Here is a 19,056-nt window from a genome sequence, read left to right on the forward strand (position 1 = left end):
TTCTCGGTTAGGTTACGTTACGTTACGTTACGTTACGTTACGTTACGTTATGTTATATAATATTATATTATATTATATTATATTATATTACGTCACGTCACGTTACGTTACGTTACGTTACGTTATGTTATGTTATGTTATGTTATGTCATATATATTCGCTCGTTTGTTCATTTACGTCGCACTAGAGCTGCACAATGGGCGATTGGCGACGGTCTGGGAAACATCAATGAGGATGAATCGAAGACATGCCATCACAATTTTGATCCTCTGCAGAGGGGATGGCACCCCCGCTTCGGTAGCCCGACGACCTGCACGCGAAGTCGAGCACTTTACGGTAGAACAGTTTAACGAGGACCAATACCGCACACCCTCGGTCCCTACACAGGCTGATCCAAGTGGTCACCCACCCGCACACCCGTAGCCAGTGATGCTTTTATCTTACGTGTTTACCTTAAAGCGTTAAAATTTATAATGAACAATGAATTTATAATGAAAAGAACAATTTATAACGAACAATGAATGAGAAATTTATAATTTTGTAAGGCACCACGTACTATAGCTTCCATCAGCTTTCAAATTACTTTTGTTTTCATTTTATTCTTTAATACCAGCAACAGACCAGAAACCATACAAATGTTGAAAAGAAGAAGAAGATAGCAAGAAAATAAAAACATGAAATGCTTGTGTCTGCCATTAAAATAAAGGGGGGGAAAAAGGGAAAAAAGAAAGAACTATAGAAATGAAGATTGGTACTTTGTCAGGTAAGCGAAGAATCACTTTAATTAGTTTAACGATCCAACAGAAACAGAAACAAGCATCCACACAGAAATCGGTACTCTTCTGCTACATTTTTCATTCCGGATTCAAAAAATAAAAATAATTGGTTTTGTTGGCAATGATCTTGTAAGACGATAAAGAATCAGGCATATTACACACGCAGAGCATTCAGAATTCTTTCAAAACGATCAGACTAGTAACACGGCCTTCGATATTCGACGGGTATGAAATTCTCCTCGAAGGAAAATTGGATTAATACTCCAAGGAACCAAGATAAATATCTAACAGGTTTCGAGAATCAAAATTCAATTTAGTTTCTGAAATATGATTTATTGTTTATTTATTTATTAATTTATTTATTCAACTTTTTACAGTTGATAAATATGATTTAGAAATATTGCTAGCAAAGAATCAGCTCAATAGATGCATTAAATAAAGTTTATCCAACAAATTGCTCAATTTATAAGAAAGCATTATTAAAAAGATATAGTATTAAGTTTAGTAAGTTTTATGTTTCAATTTTTTATGTTTCAATTTTATATTTAAAAATCCCGAGAAAAATAATTGTCAAAAATATTTCCCATCAGGCAAGCACATAAAAAAGCCTTTTTTTCAGGAAAACTTATGACTTTTTATGGAAAATCAAGTCATTTATTCAGATTGCTGTATGGGGTTGGGCTATTAACAATGTCAACTTTCATGTATCATGGTTCTATAGAATCCAGTTAACACGTCTTATATACTAGAGAACAGGAATTTAATAATTTTTGTAGTTACGCTTCAGTACTCCCCTACCAGAAATTTTATTTGTGATAGAATTTGATAAATGGATATCACTAGTTAATTCATTGCTGTTTTGCAAGAGGACCGGAGAGCTGTATTAAGATCACCGGACTTTGAGTGCTAGTCGTGAGTTAAAATCACGATTGTTAGCGGGGTCGCTCCTGTGTTGCACTTAACAGTCGAGTGCTCAGGATCCCGTTGTGAGTGATCGAGACTGAGACTGAGTAGCAACAGTAAGAGGAGGACAATGTCGCATTCCTAAATAGCAATTTAATTGTTCACTGTTTTCCTTCCATCAAACTAGGTGAGTTCAAATTGAAGTGGGGATTTCAGTCGGTGAAAGCGTGTAATAGGAATAGGAATTTAGCTAGTAAATAGGAATTTAATAATTGTAGTGGTAGTTACGCTACAGTAGAACATTATACTACATAACACTTTTTCTTCGGTTTTTACGCAATAAAGTGAAATCATCTTTACATATATTGAAAAATGTATAGAGCTTTTGTAAATAACTTTACTTTCTCGAAGAATTTATTAACTAAGGAAATTTATTTAAATGGAAACCCAAAAATATTGTGATCTAAGAAAAATTCATTATCAACTAGCGCTATTTCATTCGTAATACAATCAACATATGTATTTCTGGAACTTACTCAATTTAAGCAGGTGAGCCGGTAGTGGAGTCTATTAAATTGATTTTTTTAAACTATTTACAATTAAAAAAAAAGTTTGAGTTGGATGGTAGAAATAAGAAATATCTTGTTTTCACAGAAAATGATTCATAATTTGTTTTGAGTAGAAATGGAAACAGTGTTCATGAATAAATTATCAGAAATGGTTATTTTCAACTGTTCTTTAAAATATTTAAGCAAAATGTAAGAAAATGGAATGAAATAATGCACAGATTAAAGAAAATCTCAAGATGCTTACTCAGATTTCTGGTGAAAGGCATTAATGATATAATATTCTAATTGGTAAAAATAAAAAATGAAAAACGATACTATACAAGTTCTAAAATGCTGTTATTAAGCTCAAACAATGTTGCCATAAAGAATCACATATTCTGATTTCGATAAAAATAATATTTTTTATTAAATTAATATTTTCTAAAAGAAATATGATTGAGTTAGCTTTTTAAGTTTATATAATTTACAAATAACTATTACAAATTAATTATATCGCAAAAATCTTCGTATGCTCCATTTATATATTTAAAAAAAATTCTGAAAACGATTTGTATAAATTTCGCATTTATAGAATCGTTTTTATAGAAAAGCTATTTATGGAATCGCTTTCTTTGTGATAACGATGTTTTAAAATAATACGTGGCACCGCAAATTGAATCATGCCATAAAGAAAAAAGACAGCTTATTTTTGCCTAACGATTTTTTTTCTTTTGTTGTTTTAATTTTAAGCTTATTAAAAATTTTATAAAAAAATAACTTGGTACCTTTTCTGCTAACTTCTGTTCAATGACTTCCTAATACAATATTTTTAAATCGAAAATAAATAAACTGTTTTCAATTTGTAACATCCGCAGTTTTTTACCCGATATTTAAAGTTTAACGTGTTTATACTTATCAGTATATTAAGTTATTCAACTACTGTAGTTTAATTCAAGTGGTTTCAAGCAAATCAGTGTTTTTTGCTATATTTATGCGAAAATATAGCTTACAGAAAATAGTTAAAACAATTATACGAAGTCTAAAAGTTTTTAAACATTTTTTCTCACATTTCTTACTCTATAAAAGAAAAATCCGTGATGTTCACGGGAACAAACTGTAAGCTGGTGTGTCAGTGAAAACCCGTTTATTTCACAGAAAAGTACTGTTTTTAAAAATAGATGCATGCTTTTTTTCCAGCCGATAAGTACTGTTATTTTAACAAATAAACGCAGTTATTTTAACAAAAAATTCTATAAACTTAACTATGTCACCAAGTTGGTCGATACGAGCGGAGAGCAGCATTCGTACGGCGAGTCGACGCTGGGGTTTGAACCTGGACTACCTCAGGCGCTTTGTCCTCTGAACTACCGCAGGTCTATAGTGTCTTAGTATTTAATAATCATCGTTGAACAGCAGACCCAATTTTTGGGTTTACGACTTCTAAAGTTCAACTCCGTAGACTTGTGATTTTGAACCCAAACCAGAAGACAAGGGAACTCCTGGAACAAGTATTGGGAGAAATTTTGTCTTTGTTGAGGACTTTTTGATGGAACTAACCCGCATTTGCGTTACATGGAGAGGAAGACCACGAGAACCTCCCAAGGTTAGCCTGGCGGCAAAGGGACTCTAACCCGTGATCCGTCTACCACTGAGGATATTTCACGTCAGCACTGTGGTCGGTGCAAGCCGGATGCGGATTCGAATCGACCAGCCATTGGTGGGATTCGAACCCGGTTCACCTCATTGGAAGGCGAACACTCTATCCCCTGAGCCATCACGGCTCTAGAGTCTTAGTTTCTTCGTACTAGTGTCTTAGTATGAGGAAAAATCTTAAACTGTTTAGATCTTAAAGGTCTCACTTATTGAAATAATATTTAAGTGTAAAAGCTTTTAAAACTATAGTGGTTCATCAGTATAAAAATGTCTGACAACTTAACTTAGCAGAATATTATGTCTAAAGAAATATAATAATCAGGTAGAGCATCTACTTGACAATAAAATCGAATCACAGTTTTATTTTTACGATGCTCAAAATCATAAAATAATTGCTGAAAAATAAGAGCAATTAGAGAAAATAAACGTACAATGATTTGAAAAAAAGCTTAATTTATCGTAGGGTAAGCAAGACTGAAGGGCAAAAAAAAGAATTTGAACAGGCGGTTTTATTCCGTTTATAACTAGAATGAAAAACAAAAAATTGTTTTGTCAATAATTCAGCTTTAAACCATCAAATGTACAGAGAAAGCCTATAAGAAGAACGGGATTTTTTTATAGCTATTAGCACAGCATTTTAAAAAAGTCACTGCAAGAAAATAATCAGGGTGTTTTCAGTAATAACAAAAATGTTATGCAAAAATTTATTTTATCGATTAGTAGAAAGCGAACTAGGGTTAAAAATTTGAACACAATTATTTTAAATCTAATTCGAATTCGGGGAACGCAAGACACCAGGATTCTTAAACCAAATTAGCGATTAAAAGGAAAAAAAAAGCACATAGCTTAATTTCATTTGTTTACTTTTTGTTAGACACTAAAATTTTCAATAGTACTTAAGCATCGCTTATTATTGTTAATGTTATATTTTTTTATTATTAAAGTTATTACTTCATAAACATTAATAATAAAAAAAATATAGAATTTTATTTAAACTTAAAATTTATTAATTCTCTGTAATATAATCTTTTATTGTTGAGTTAAAAAACAAATAAGCATTTTATGACGAATTTTGGAGAGAGAAAAAAACATGGGCAAAATCGGTAAACAATTAAGTACATAAAATTAATAAATTAATTTGAATGACATTCAATTTTAATTAAAAAAATTGCTAAGGCTTTATGTTAATGTTGTTATAGGCTTTATGCCTACCTAAATTAATCGCCATTTTTAATATTTTAATCTCAAAAAAATATTTTAACCTATTTTCTAAATCAGAATAAGGTACAAAATCTGCAAATATTTGAAATTCAATATATTTCCCAATAAAAAAAATATCAAAGTATAATAGAAAACGCATACATATTTTTAAGTTTAAAAACCTAGCAAACCGATGCAATTTAATGCTTCGATAGACATGTTATAAAAAGTTTGAATTAGAGAAAACTAAAACTACGGTAACTAAAATTCAAATAAATTGAATAAACAAAGCATAGATTAATGAATCATACATCATAGTTTTTTTAAAAAAAATACATTTGAATAATTAATTAATTGCATCTTTAAAGTTTCTTTCTCCAAAACTATTATCTTTAATTTTTAGTAGTGAAATATGAGATTAATTGATTCAAGCGCACGTAAAAAATTCAAGTAACCAGCAAACATTAAAAATCTGATGCATTCAATCCAAACAATGTCAAAGAAATAAAAAAAAAGTGCTTATTAAAATTCACAATTTTGGTAAAAACCTTTTCATTCTTCATAAAAAAATGAATATTTGCGTAGAAAATGAACATTTTTAGAAACTATCAGAAAATAGTTTCCCCTTATAATCAAGAGAATATTTCAACGGATACGTGGTTAAATAATGCTTCATTCAATCTCGTTTGATCCCGACAATAGTAAAACGCATTAACAAAATATAAGAAGTCAAATAGCTCACTTTTTGGATGCATTCCTTTTTCTTTGACGCTTTGGACAACAATGATTACAATACGAGACATCTTTTTGGATTATGTCCAATTGGATCGTCTTCAGTTAATGTCATAACAGGTTGTTTTTTTTTTCTTTGAAAAATACGTTTGTATTAACTGTTATAATTTTTAAACAAAAAAACCGTACTTAACATTTAAAAAATATAATCAAAATTAGCGGCAGAAAGTTTTTCTTATTCATTTTTGAAAAATGATTTATTTAAAATAAATAAACACAATATATAAAATAGTTTTCTTTCCTTCGTCAAGTGTTTCTAACAGTTACTTGTTAAAAATTCATTATTTTAACGTAATGTATTTTCAGAAATTGTTTATTCAACATAAATAAATAAAATTATCAGTAAAGAGACAACTTTTTTTTAATATTTTTTCTCTTATATTTCCATTATTTTAAGTTTTTTATATAATTTTTTATAGATATTTTTTATATATTTCCTTATATAGTTTCCTGTCAAAAGTTCAGTATCATCCGTTGTCTGAAAATGTAATGATTACGTCATATTTGTATTATATAAGAGGTAAAATAAACTCCCATTAAATTGCGAAAAAAGTATCACTAAAAATTTATAATTTTCAAGAAAAAACTCGTTTTTCAGATTGTTTCAATTTAATTATGAACAAAAATACGCGAAGTTCCCTTTTCCTTCTTTTGTTTATTACCAAGGTAATAATAAGAAAATGGTTCTTTCATTTTCAAAATGAACTGTATGAGTTAATGCGCATTCCATTTCTTAATTTTTACTTTTCCTTTAATACTTGAATAAAAATAAATTTAAAAGCAAAATTTCGACTTATATTTTTACTCTTTATGCAATCTTTTTTTCTCTCTTAAAAAAAAAAAAAATCTTACCTTTACTTCCGGAAAACAAAACCATATTCCCGTGAAATGCTTTGAGGTATTCTGTGAATGTACAGAATTTTCAAATCCCCAGGGCCGTAAATAGCCGAGAATCGATTGAACTTCATTAAGAGGCAGCGATCGATCAAAGGAAGATCAAGGCCTCCTAAAGATTTCTACGGATCTTAGGTCAAATTCGATTCTGGTCCAATAATGCAAGAAACAAAAATATTGAGACAGGAGCATAAAATTTATTAAACTTTAAAATTTTTTTGACGCATCATTTTTTCTTGTTTTGTTCATTTAAATTCATGCCTCAATACACATCAGCTATAAAATTACGATGAAAAGTAAATTCTAAACATATAATGAGTTAAAATATTGAAATTAAAATTTCGGTAAAACTGTCATACTTTTTGATAATGACATTTCTGAAAGAAAAAACATAATTCTGATAATTTAAACCGCTTATTGGCAATTTTTCGTCCATATGGTTTACCGACAATTCTTGCTTTCAAACGTACAGTTCTTAATATCATACGTTTAGTAAAAAATACGGAATTGAGGAATAAATTTAAGCAAATAAATGTTTTTTATGCCATGCTCTACGGGATCATGGTAAAGTTACGAAATCTTACCACATTATTTTATCGCATATTTTAAAAACCAAATTTTATTTTTAATTTTACCTAAATCATTACCAAAGCGCTTCGGTAAAAATTATCGAACTTTTTGGTGTTCCCGTAGAGTCAAAAACATGGTAAATCTCCCCATATTCCGGTAGTTTTGAGCAAAACTTCTTCTCAGTGTATTAAAAATTTAACACGTTATTATACAAACAATAATGAGTCAAATACTAAGCAAATTAATTATTGTGAAAATGTAATGTTTGGTAGTATATTACATTCGCTAGCCTAATTGTTGAAAATTAAGCGAAGGAATTATGATCTAAATTAAATTAATAGGAGGTAAAAGGTCACACTTTTTAAAATCAAAATAAGAAGATAGCAATTATTAAGTTGTTCATTATTATTATATCTAATGCATATATGATCCGTGTAAATCATTAGAGATTGTCAAAATTCGTCAGACTCAAAAACACTGGGATATTATTTCAAAAAATACAAATGTTATCAAATCTACAAAATTTAGAAAAAGTCTATGAGATACCAAAACAAGATAGTGCTAAGACATTTTAAATACATAAAGCTATAATTAACGTTTTAAATCATAGCTTTTATGGACAATTATAAGACAAAAAATTTAAAAAAACATGACAAAGTATTGATTAAAAATAGTATACACCTCAATGACAACTTTAAAAACTTAACTAAGGTGATTTTTTTTAAACCAAAGCCACATTTCCACTACAGAAAATGGAAAGCTTCTATATTCTCATAGCTCGGAATTACCTAATCAAAACTGATACTTCAATTATATTTTTTAGAAATATAATTGAACATGTCGAACAAATATAATTGATAATTGTCGATGTAAGGGATTTTGAGGTAAGGGATTAAGAATCTAAGGTTAGAATTCCAAAATTTAATAAAATGGTCGCATTTAAATGCCAAAAATTCAATGTCTAAAATAATCATAACTATTACTCCAAAAAAAAAAATAATATTTCACTTTTGGGATGTTGGAGGACTGATAATGGAAAACTGGTTCTCTCCACATGAGGTATAGGGCTAAGCAGATATATGGGCAGATAGAGATATGGGGATAATGTCTTGTAACCCTGGATTTGATTCTCATGGTTATAGTTGGACTGATTTCATTTTAATGGACGACTATGTACAGCCTCATAGAACTTATCTGATCGACGATGTCTTGAAAAGTGAAAATATTCGTAGTCAGTCTCCAGATCTCAATCTCGTACAGCATGATCAGAAGGCCCTAGGGAGGGCAACTAGAACTCGAAATTCCTCCCTAAAACGCATATAGGACCAGAAACTGAGTGAGAACTATAATCGCAACTTCTAAACTACATTAATCCCAATATGAAATTACGTTGTATGACTTGCATAGCATCTGTAAGAAGAAGCCATACTGCCTACTGAACCATTTTTTATTTTTTCCTGTGGCCACTATTTCTTATCTTCTGACTCCGTAGAGTGTTGAGCAAGATCATATACGCGTATTATAATTGCAGAACAGTTATTTTATTCTTATTATATCAACCTATGGTCCCCCCAAATTTCTCTAAAATCTGTCTCGTAGTTTCAAGAATCTGAAAATCCTCTTAATTTGGATATCAGTGTATGTTTAGAAATTTCTTTGTGCAGATTGATTTTTAATTTCTCACAAAATTTGGAGCACAGTCCAAAGTGTACGATTTACGTGCTCCAAATCTTTCCAGAATGTTATGTATAAAGCAGCAAATGAAGCAAGTAAACGGCTGTTATTCATGTTACAAGGAGATTTTTTTTTTTGTTGTTGTTAAAATACTGTACTGTACAATAATATTAATTCATTTATTTCTGAAAAAAATACAATATTTAAACCACTCATTTGGTAATTTATCCTTTCATAAGGTAACGATTTATTTAAAATTCTGGTTTTTCAAAATTATAGTTCTTATTGCCACACATTTAGTTAAAAATTCAAAGCTGAGAAGTAAATTTAACTGAGTAAATAGTTCTTATGCCATGCTTTAAAGGAACATGATAACACATTGACCAAATTTTATCACATATCATGAAACTTAATTTTACCAAAGTTATACGGTAAAAAATACCTCGTTTTTTGGTGTTCCTGTGGAGCCAGAAAACAGTAGATTTTACAATTATCTTTCGACCATACTTTTTTCTCAGTGTATTATTAATTACAAATAATTTTATGATGACCACAAGAGGGAGGTTGTCTTTTAATTAAAGCAACGTTTTTTTCACAAATATTTTTTATTTATATTATAGATTATAAAATGTGCCGTTACTTTTGAGTGAGAAATAATTCTACTTGGAAAGTGGTATAAGTCTGAGGCTATTAAAGGTAAATGTTAGAATGAATTTAAAAGTATTGGCGAAGACTAATCAATCTGAGTGGTGCTTTTAACACTATCATTTGATGAAAAATTAAACTGCAACAATGATTATTAAAATGATAAAAAAATAATTTTTTTAGCTCCAATTGAACTTGTTCGGATTCAAAAAAATAATGGTTTAAATATCGGTGTATTTACTTTGCCAAAAATTATTTTAAATCTGATTTATTTTTGCTTGAATATTTAGACAAAAATATATATGTGAGAACTGATAAGAAAAAAATAAAACCAATGAATTCCGTCTGAGATTCTATGATATCTCCCTCTTATCGTCAATAATAAGAACATAAATGTCGGATTATCACTTTTGCTTTTGAGTTTACGTCAAGAGATCGTTGATCCTTTTATGCATTTAAATTTATACCAATTGACACAGGGTAAACTCTTTCGAACCTAATATTCTTGATATCAATTCAAAATAAAGTAGTATCTATGTTACTCTTGACTGCGGAACTTTAACCCTTTAAAAAATAGTGCCAAGGTCAGCTTTTTATCTAAGATTGCTGCTTTTTATATTTCATTCCTTGAATTACGCATTCGTATTAGAAATCGGTTAGTTACAGAGCATTAAAAATGAAAATCGGAAATGTTTTCATTACTGGTGCAAATAGAGGAATTGGATATGAATTTGTGCGACAGTTAATATTGAGAGAAGATCCACCAAAAATTATTTTTGCTACCTATAGGAGTGGTAGCACTGTTCTGGTAAATATTATTTTTAGAATTAATGATACTGATTATAATTTATATCTTTAAATGTTTGCGTTTCTGATGTTTTAAGCACGAAATCTCAAAAAACTGAAAATACTCTTAGTTTATGTATTTGTAACAGCTAACGTCATTAATAATGATAACAATAAAAAATTACTCAAGGGTTTTTCCATGAACTGTAAAAAATGTATCCAAGCTACCTATCCTCTTTGCGTCAGCCATAAAATTTCAAAAAACTGAAAATACTCCTAGTTTATGTATTTGTAACAGCTAACGTCATTAATAATGATAACATTAAAAAATTACTCAAGGGTTTTTCCATGAACTTTAAAAAATTTATCCAAGCTACCTATCCTCTTTGCGTCAGCCATAAAATTTCAAAAAACTGAAAATACTCTTAGTTTATGTATTTGTAACAGCTAACGTCATTAATAATGATAACATTAAAAAATTACTCAAGGGTTTTTCCATAAACTTTAAAAAGTGTATCCAAGCTACCTATCCTCTTTGCGTCAGCTGACACATAACGCCACTAGTCTCTTTTTTCCAGGCACCCCTGTCTTGAGCCATTCTTCTTGCCTCCTTCCATCCATTTAATTTTGCTTTAGTGCCTTGTTAAGTAAGTTTTGGCTTTCCTCTTTAACATTTTCCAACAGGTGCCCAAGTAAGTGCGACGTTAACTGGACTATCCCGTTTTAAACGAAATTCAGACCATCTCCATCTTCTCTTCAAATTTTCCTCATGAATGGATACTATTTTTGCTTTTGTTAGTCGATCTTCATTTGAAATAGTGTTAAGGCCAGAATATTCTTAAAATAATTCTTTGACATTTGTTCTGGAATGTTTGCAGTTTTTTTATTACGGTTTTGCAGAAGTTCCAACATTGAGCACCATGCAAAAGTATGGTGCGAACAGCATCCTTTAAAATACTTAATTTCGTGATGATTTTTAAATTTGAAGCTGTCAAAAAATTTTTTAAGGCTTCTGAAACCAGTTCTAGTTTTTATGATTTTTTTTAAAATGTATTATTAAAACTTTCATATTTGTTTTGCTAACTTTACCAAACTATTCATATTTATCTTTTATTTAATGAAAAATACTTCATTTGCAGGATTTAAAAGCATTGCAGGATAATGCAGTTAGGACTAAACTTATTCTTATAAAAATGGGTAAGTGTTAAAACTATTTAAAGCTGATTTCGTGTTAAGACGATTAGAGACTGATTTTTACGAAGGAGATAACATAATTATCCGTTTATGTGTTTCGCAATCCACAATAAAATTTTGTCATAATTTGCTTTCTTAATGTGTTACTTAATTGCATTTTGAAATTGAATTTTAAAATATTTGATAATAACAAAATTCTGACACATTTGATATAGCATTATATATAACATATAAATATTCTCTTTTATCCTTTTCTTAGACCAACACTAAAATTTTTTGGTATATACTTTTGCTATAGTAACTTTGTTTTTCTTAATGCAGTACTTAATTGCATTTTTAAATTGAATGTAAAATTAATTGATTATAATAATTTTAAAAATAATGCAATACATTAGAACACCTAAAAAATCTTTTTATTTAATTAATTTTATGTTCAAATGTCCTAATTTTTTACTCTCTTTATTAAAAAATCGTAAGGTCCAAAGTCGCTGTTTTGTGTGTTTAACTTAATGCTACATTTTGCTATAAGACTGGGAAACCTTAAATTGTTAAGTTGTGTTGAGAACTACACAGGAATTGCGATTTAAAAAAAAAACATTCAATAATTTTTCTAGAATTATTGACTACTAAACTTGGGGGGAAGTTCTATAGGTCGCAAGATAATGATATTACAGAGATGAAATATTGAGAGAACCACGGTTGCCCATAAACTTAACAGATTTTTTTTTCGAAATTCCAATTTGTTCGAAAGTTAGTTCGAATTTTAGGTACTTTTTGTGAATTTTTTCTCAGTTTCCTGCTTTACGCTGCATTTTGCTTTGTTGCTCAAAATTTCAGACTTAGAAACTTGACTTAATCTTCAGACTTAGAAACTTGAAATTAGAAGATGTGTAGGAAAGTGTTCAAAGAGTTCCATGCATGAAAAAAAAATTACTTTTTGATTGTTAGTTCAAGAAATATTTAACTGCTAAATTTGCAGTTAAAAAAAAAATATCTACGATCTAATCCGTTGAAATGCAACCACAAAGTTGATGCTGTAGGTCCGTTGCTGCTGATAGGGCCATTTTGCGTCATAATTTTAACAATTCTTTTTTTTTTTTTTTTTTTTTNTGTTGCTTTTTTTTTTTTTTTTTTTAAATTCTCATTTATTCAAAAAGTATTGCAAATTTAGGTAATTTTTCAGCTTTTTCTGCTTTAAATGTTAACGATTTATACATTGTTATGAAAAATTTATTTTTATAAATTTTATCAACAAATAATATTACTTTTCATTTGTCTTTTCTTATTGAGTCATTAATTCTGTGTTCGTAAGTTTTAGCTTTTCTTTTCAAGTTCAGATGATTATTTTTCAAATGAAGCTAATTGTCCATTTCGTTTCGATTAACATGTTAACAAACTGCTCTTACATAAATCTGAAATAATGGTATATTTCGAAACCAAAATGTTCTGCTTTCTTGAAAAAAATAAACAATTACGAATAAGAATCAATTACGGGGGTGGGCGTGAGGTGGGTGCAATAGGTGGAGTCCCCTAGTAGTATAATTATTTTGTAATAAATTTAAAATTGTATTCCTAATACCTGTTTTATTATGTTTATTAATTAGATATTTACCTTATAAAGTTGTTCATATTGTTTATCCACTTAAATATTATCCCCCAATCAAGCATTTTCAACTATATTGAAATTTGATACATTGTTGCCCTACTCAGACAAACTGCAATTAAGGTTGATTACAAATTGAAGTAATAAGAGAAACCCAATGCCATTATTCAAGATTCAATCACGTAAAAATAATCTATTTTCAAATTTAAGCTGATATTTTGCTTGCGACATGTACAATGACATTGTTCTATCAAGTACCACGAAATTTAGGTACAAAATCTCCATGAAAAATTATGTCTGTAATAATATTTTATATCTCAAATAATTTGTCAAAAAATTTTCATTTTAGATGTAAACGCGCCGGAAGAAATTGAAGTTGCCAAAAAAATTGTTGAAGCTAACACTGGGGATGAGGGTCTGCATCTACTTATTAACAACGCAGGTATATTTGAAATCCTTCCATTAGAACATATGACAGTCGAAAACTTGGAGAAACATTTCAAGACAAATACCGTAGGTCCCATGATGCTGTCTAAGGTAATACCAAAACATCGAATGATTGTGTCATCGGAATATATTTAAATTCCTTTGTATATATGGATACAGAATGCGCCGTAATAATCATCCACCCTTGAAATATATATTTTGGATTTTTATACAAGAAATGCACATTAAGAAAAACACTCTAACGATTTACTTTTTAGGTTGATCGAAGTAAAGGAGAGTTTAAAATAATAAAATTTTCTTTTTTTGTCCTGAGAGATTGGAATGCCTTTTACATTATATTTATTCCTCGCTGTCAGTGGCAAAAAAAAAAAAAAAAATGCTCCAGTTGAAATCTCTGAATGCAAAAATAAAATTATGCTCGTAAAAATATTATGACCATAAAAATACAGGTCTGTCCGTAAATTTTTTCTTGCAAATATATGGCCACTAACCATAATAGTTATCGTGCTCATCATAGGTCTTGACGTTGTTTGGAATTCAAGCTTATTTGCTTGTAGAATGATGGTGAACAGTAGTGTAGTGCTGCCATCTGCCGAGGCGTAAGGGAGTTGCTTATTCGTAATCACTAATGTTAAAGAGAGTCGTTCTTTATCGGCGGATGAGAAAAAATTCGGGATGAGAACAAATTCGGGTAGCTGGTCATATAACGTAGCGGCTGTCGATTCGGCAAGTTTTGCTAAGTTCATTACAATTGCGGCACTGAACTTTATTTTTTTTTTTTTTTTGTCCTCTTAAGGGAGCAGTCCGCATATACAAACGCGCAACAATAATTCTAAAAATTTTGTTGAAGTTCGTTGCATTTATGGGCACTGAACTTTTATTTCAACGATGCTTGTCATATAAATTAACGGTTAACATTCCAAATTTTACAGAAATTTCTTCGAGTTTGTTTGGTTACATTCTCAGGAAAAGAAACTTTTTATATTTTGATCATTTTTACTGTACTTTCTTTGCTCTGATTAACCCAAACAAAGTTTCATTATTTATTAATTCTCACCTGAAAATTAATTTATGGCACTGAAGTGCATTGTTTTTCATTGCAAAGATTGAAAAATGAATGTATTTAGGGTGGTCATTGCGAAACATTTTGTACGTGTACGTAATTTTTATACCACATTATTAGTTAGTACTCAGATAATATTTATTTCTGTTCAAATATTAAATTATAAAAGCTGATTAATAATTTTGAAATACTAAGTTAAGTTATGAATGGTTAGTTAAATTCGTAAAATTAGAACGAAAGAAAATCCTTGTATTTTGATTAAAGCTGATTTTCCAAAATTACTTTTATGGTTTGGGAAGTCTACGCAATGTATAATAATTACTACAGCATTAATAATCATTATTAATTACAGTTAACAATGTTTAAGGTTATTATACCAAGCTCAGAAGTCTGTTTTGTGAGATTTAATACACAAGTTTCAATTTTTCATATAACAACGCTCCTTATGCATATAGTAATTTTTAGATTACTTTCTAAACTTGTATTCAAATGAATATTTGAGCTTTATCGTATTTAAATTTTAATTTTTTAAAACCTAAAAAGGCAAACGTTAAAAGTTAAAAGTTAATTTCAAACTTAAGTTAGAAATCGTTAGATTATCTTCGATATTAATTAAAATAAATGATTTTCAACTGTTAGTCTAATACTTCGTAAATTAATTTTAGATTTCTGTAAAGCATAAAACAAACTAAAACAATTATTTAGAAATAAATGCAGCTTCGCTCAACAATAAGTAACATTTAAATTTCCTAAAAACTGTATATTTATATCTAACTTAAACAATATGTTTTTATATGTTGTATCGAAACAAAATATTATCTGTTGTACAGCAATATATTCTTATCGCTTATAATGAAATAATATATTATTTATTATTGTATTTTAACAATGTGCTATTGTTTGTTAAATCTAAATAATATATTATTTATTGTTGTATTTTAACAGTTTATTATTGACTGTTTTATCCAAACAATATATTATTAACTTTATTTATAATCAAATTATTATTTGTTGTATCTATACAATACATTATTATTTGTTTGATCTAAATATTGTATTATTATTTAATTTGCATAAACAATAGATTATCTTTTATATCTGAAAAACATATTATTAACTGTCATATTCGTACAATATTTGTAATCTATATCTTTTTATAGAATACAGATATATCTGTAAAATCTCAACAATAAGTATATACTATTATCAATGCTCAGTAATAATATTATCTCTTATACTTGAATAATGTATTATTAGATGTTATAGCTCAGGGGTTTCCGCACTCTAGGGTTTCCAACAAGCGTGACGCGGGGGCCACAACTAAAAACACAAATCAAATGGCGGGCCGCAACTTTATCAAAATTTTATGTTGGACTCTTATGTTTAAAGGAACATTAAATATTACTGTCAGATTTTTACCAAGTTCTACAAAACAAAACTATTGAAATACAAATTAAAATATTAAGTAGATTTTAAAAATATTTTTAAAAATATTAAGTAAGTAATAAAAATTCGGGCTACAATAACTTCAATGTGCACCTATGTATTAAACAATTAATGGGCAACAGATATCTAATTGTTAAGATATAAAACTTTAAAAATGTTGATATTAACGTAGTAGCACACAAAATGTTCAATGAGAAAATTGAGGTTTGTCTGCTGCAGCCACCAGAGAATAGATATTTGCATTTAAAATTTACAAATGTGTGTGCAAATATTTTCGTCCAAAATGAGTGGTTTCAAAAAGTTAAATCGGAGAATTTCTTCGAGAAAATTTCTGATACACACATGCTAATTTATATTCACAAAATACAAGAAAAGGAAATAAAAAAGAACAATATACACGATAATTTTTGCATTTGAATAAATATTTTCTTGGATGCAAAACCTGAGAAATAAATTTTTTTGCACCCTTGGTATGTTAAATTTCACAGAAACGAAGAAATTAGGTTTTTATTAGCAAGAAAAGCATTTTAAACCCATATAGATTTTTTACGAAAATTGTCCGCAAAAAAATGACAGCTAATATATTTTAGTTCGCGGGCCACAAAAAAAAGCTTCGCGGGCAGCCAGTTGGAAACCCCTATTATAGCTTAACGATATAATTATTAGCAATCAAATCAAAATAATTTGTTATTGTCTGATATATCTAAATAATACATCGATATCTGTTACTTGAACAATATACTGTTATGTGTTATTCTTAAACACTGTATTTTTACAGGTGATGCAACCCTTCCTAGAGAAAGCAGTATTAAAAAATGACGGATATAAAGTAGTCTTACTCAGTATATCTTCTTTATTAGGAAGCATTACAAACACAGGAAATAATTTCTTCGATCTAAATGTACCCTCATATAAAATAAGCAAGGTGTGTTTGATTAGTTTACATACAATTTATATTTGTCATAATCATAGCAATAAATCTTGATTAAAAAAAAAACAATAATACAATATACCTTTAATCTTTCTTATGTAGTATTGTTTCCATCTTCAAGGATTCTCTTAAAGTACCATTTATAATTGAAAAAAATTGTTAACAATTTTCTGATGCGTTTCCAATGTTTATTTTTAAAAGGACACTACTTGTGTTTAAGAGGGCATTTTTTTTATAATTTTTATTCTTTAGGGCATTTTTATTTATCATTGTTTCAAAAAAAATTTTTTTTATTTGAAAACATTTCATTTCATTTCTGAAAACATAAACTTTTAGCTACTGTGAAAACGTAAATTTTTGAATTCATTAAAAAATATGAATTTTCAAATTTATGTTTCTCAGAAATTATTCGACCGATTTCGTTCAAATTTTGCATATCATCAACTCAAAAGTAAAATTTTTGTGTCTTGTAATTTAAAATGTGCTAAACTTTATCAAATTATAAATAGTACAATTATTTTTCATGTGATAAGTTATTAATGAAAGTTATATAGCATGAAATTATCATAATAAGCAAATTGTAAAATTAAAAGAAATTCTTTTTAGATTCAGAACTAAACTAAGTGCTCCATATTTCTTAGCTTGCGGTTTAATTTTTTGAAGACTAAAAATTAGAACCACTTGGAATATATTTATTAAGAAAAACAATGTGTTTTCGGAAACAAAATCTATGATACACCATGGTTTCAAATGATTAAATTGACATACTTTTAATAGCCACCTTTAAACAAAAATTTTTGAAAATTGTTCTCTGAAAAAAATCAAATCTGTTCTTTACATTAATGAAGTCATTACACTCTTCTATCCCAACACATTAATGAAGATAGCTTGTTTTCTTTCCTTCTTTTTTTCTTTTAAGTAAATTTCTTCCTTTTTCATATCTATAAATAATTCAGTTGATCATGTAGCGAAAATTAAAGTACCATGAATATTTACATATAATACTGATGTAGACAAGCAAATGATTTTGAAAATAACAACTTAAGGAATAACAAGTCCAACCAAATAACAAGCCCAACCAAAATAAACTTCGTTTACGTCGCACTAGAGCTGCACAATGGGCTATTGGCGACGGTCTGAGAAACATTCTTGAGGATAATCCGAAGACATGACATCGCAATTCTGATCCTCTGCAGAGGGGAGAGCTCTCCTGCTTTGGTAGCCCCACCACCCGTGTACAAAGTCGAGCACTTTACGGTCGAGCAGTTTAACGAGGACCGATACGGCTCATCACCCTCGGTTCCTACGCAGGCTGATCAAAGTGGTCACCTACTAGCTTACTTACCGTAGTCAGTGATGCTTGACTTCGGTGTACTAGTGGGGACGGTGTCTTTACTGCGGCACAAATAAAAATAGATATGAAAAATTTAGAAAAGGATCAGTCACTGTTTAAATGGATAGATATATTAATAGATTATTCTGTTTTTTTTTTCCTTTCTAATGACACTTAGACAAGCTAAGCTTACCAGCCATTGTTTTTTCTTTTTTTTTTGCAAATTAAGGCAAGAATTTTCCGTTTGACTAGAAAGCACCGCAAAGGTTAAAGTACGTCTTAGCTCAAAACTTCACGGAGAAATGTCAGCAACACTCATTCGAGAGTCCACTTCCTAAATTTAGACATAAATCTGAAGGGGTAAAAATTTTCCCCCAGATCCTTATAACCATGATACTGCTCAGAGACCGAACACGGGACTTTCGATTCCACAAATTTTACGAGCTTGTATATCGCGCATGTACTCAGTTGGGATCAACGAAGTCGAGCACTGAACACCGGCCCCTCTGAACCGGAGTTCATTTCTCTAATCACAGGGCTACCACAACCAACAGATTATTCTGATTTTCATGAGTAATATATGTTACAAAAAAATGCA

The 19,056-nt window shown here is 29.2% G+C and overlaps 1 protein-coding gene across 2 annotated transcripts in view; it reads left to right on the forward strand.

The window, feature by feature from the left end:
• The window catches only part of LOC122268247 (C-signal), a 27,433-nt gene that overhangs the window by 7,070 nt on the left and 1,307 nt on the right, over positions 1-19,056 (forward strand). The window contains exons 1-4 of one of the 2 annotated variants that reach the window (XM_043050930.2): positions 10,098-10,463; positions 11,581-11,638; positions 13,588-13,775; positions 16,973-17,119. In XM_043050930.2, coding sequence (XP_042906864.1) covers positions 10,332-10,463; positions 11,581-11,638; positions 13,588-13,775; positions 16,973-17,119 — 525 coding nt within the window. In that variant the 5' untranslated portion in view covers positions 10,098-10,331. Of the gene's footprint in view, positions 1-10,097; positions 10,464-11,580; positions 11,639-13,587; positions 13,776-16,972; positions 17,120-19,056 lie in introns of those variants that run through there. The other variant, XM_071186524.1, reaches the window with a different exon arrangement.

The sequence above is a fragment of the Parasteatoda tepidariorum genome, chromosome 10 (assembly GCF_043381705.1).
Source record: "Parasteatoda tepidariorum isolate YZ-2023 chromosome 10, CAS_Ptep_4.0, whole genome shotgun sequence".
Lineage (NCBI taxonomy): Eukaryota > Metazoa > Arthropoda > Arachnida > Araneae > Theridiidae > Parasteatoda > Parasteatoda tepidariorum.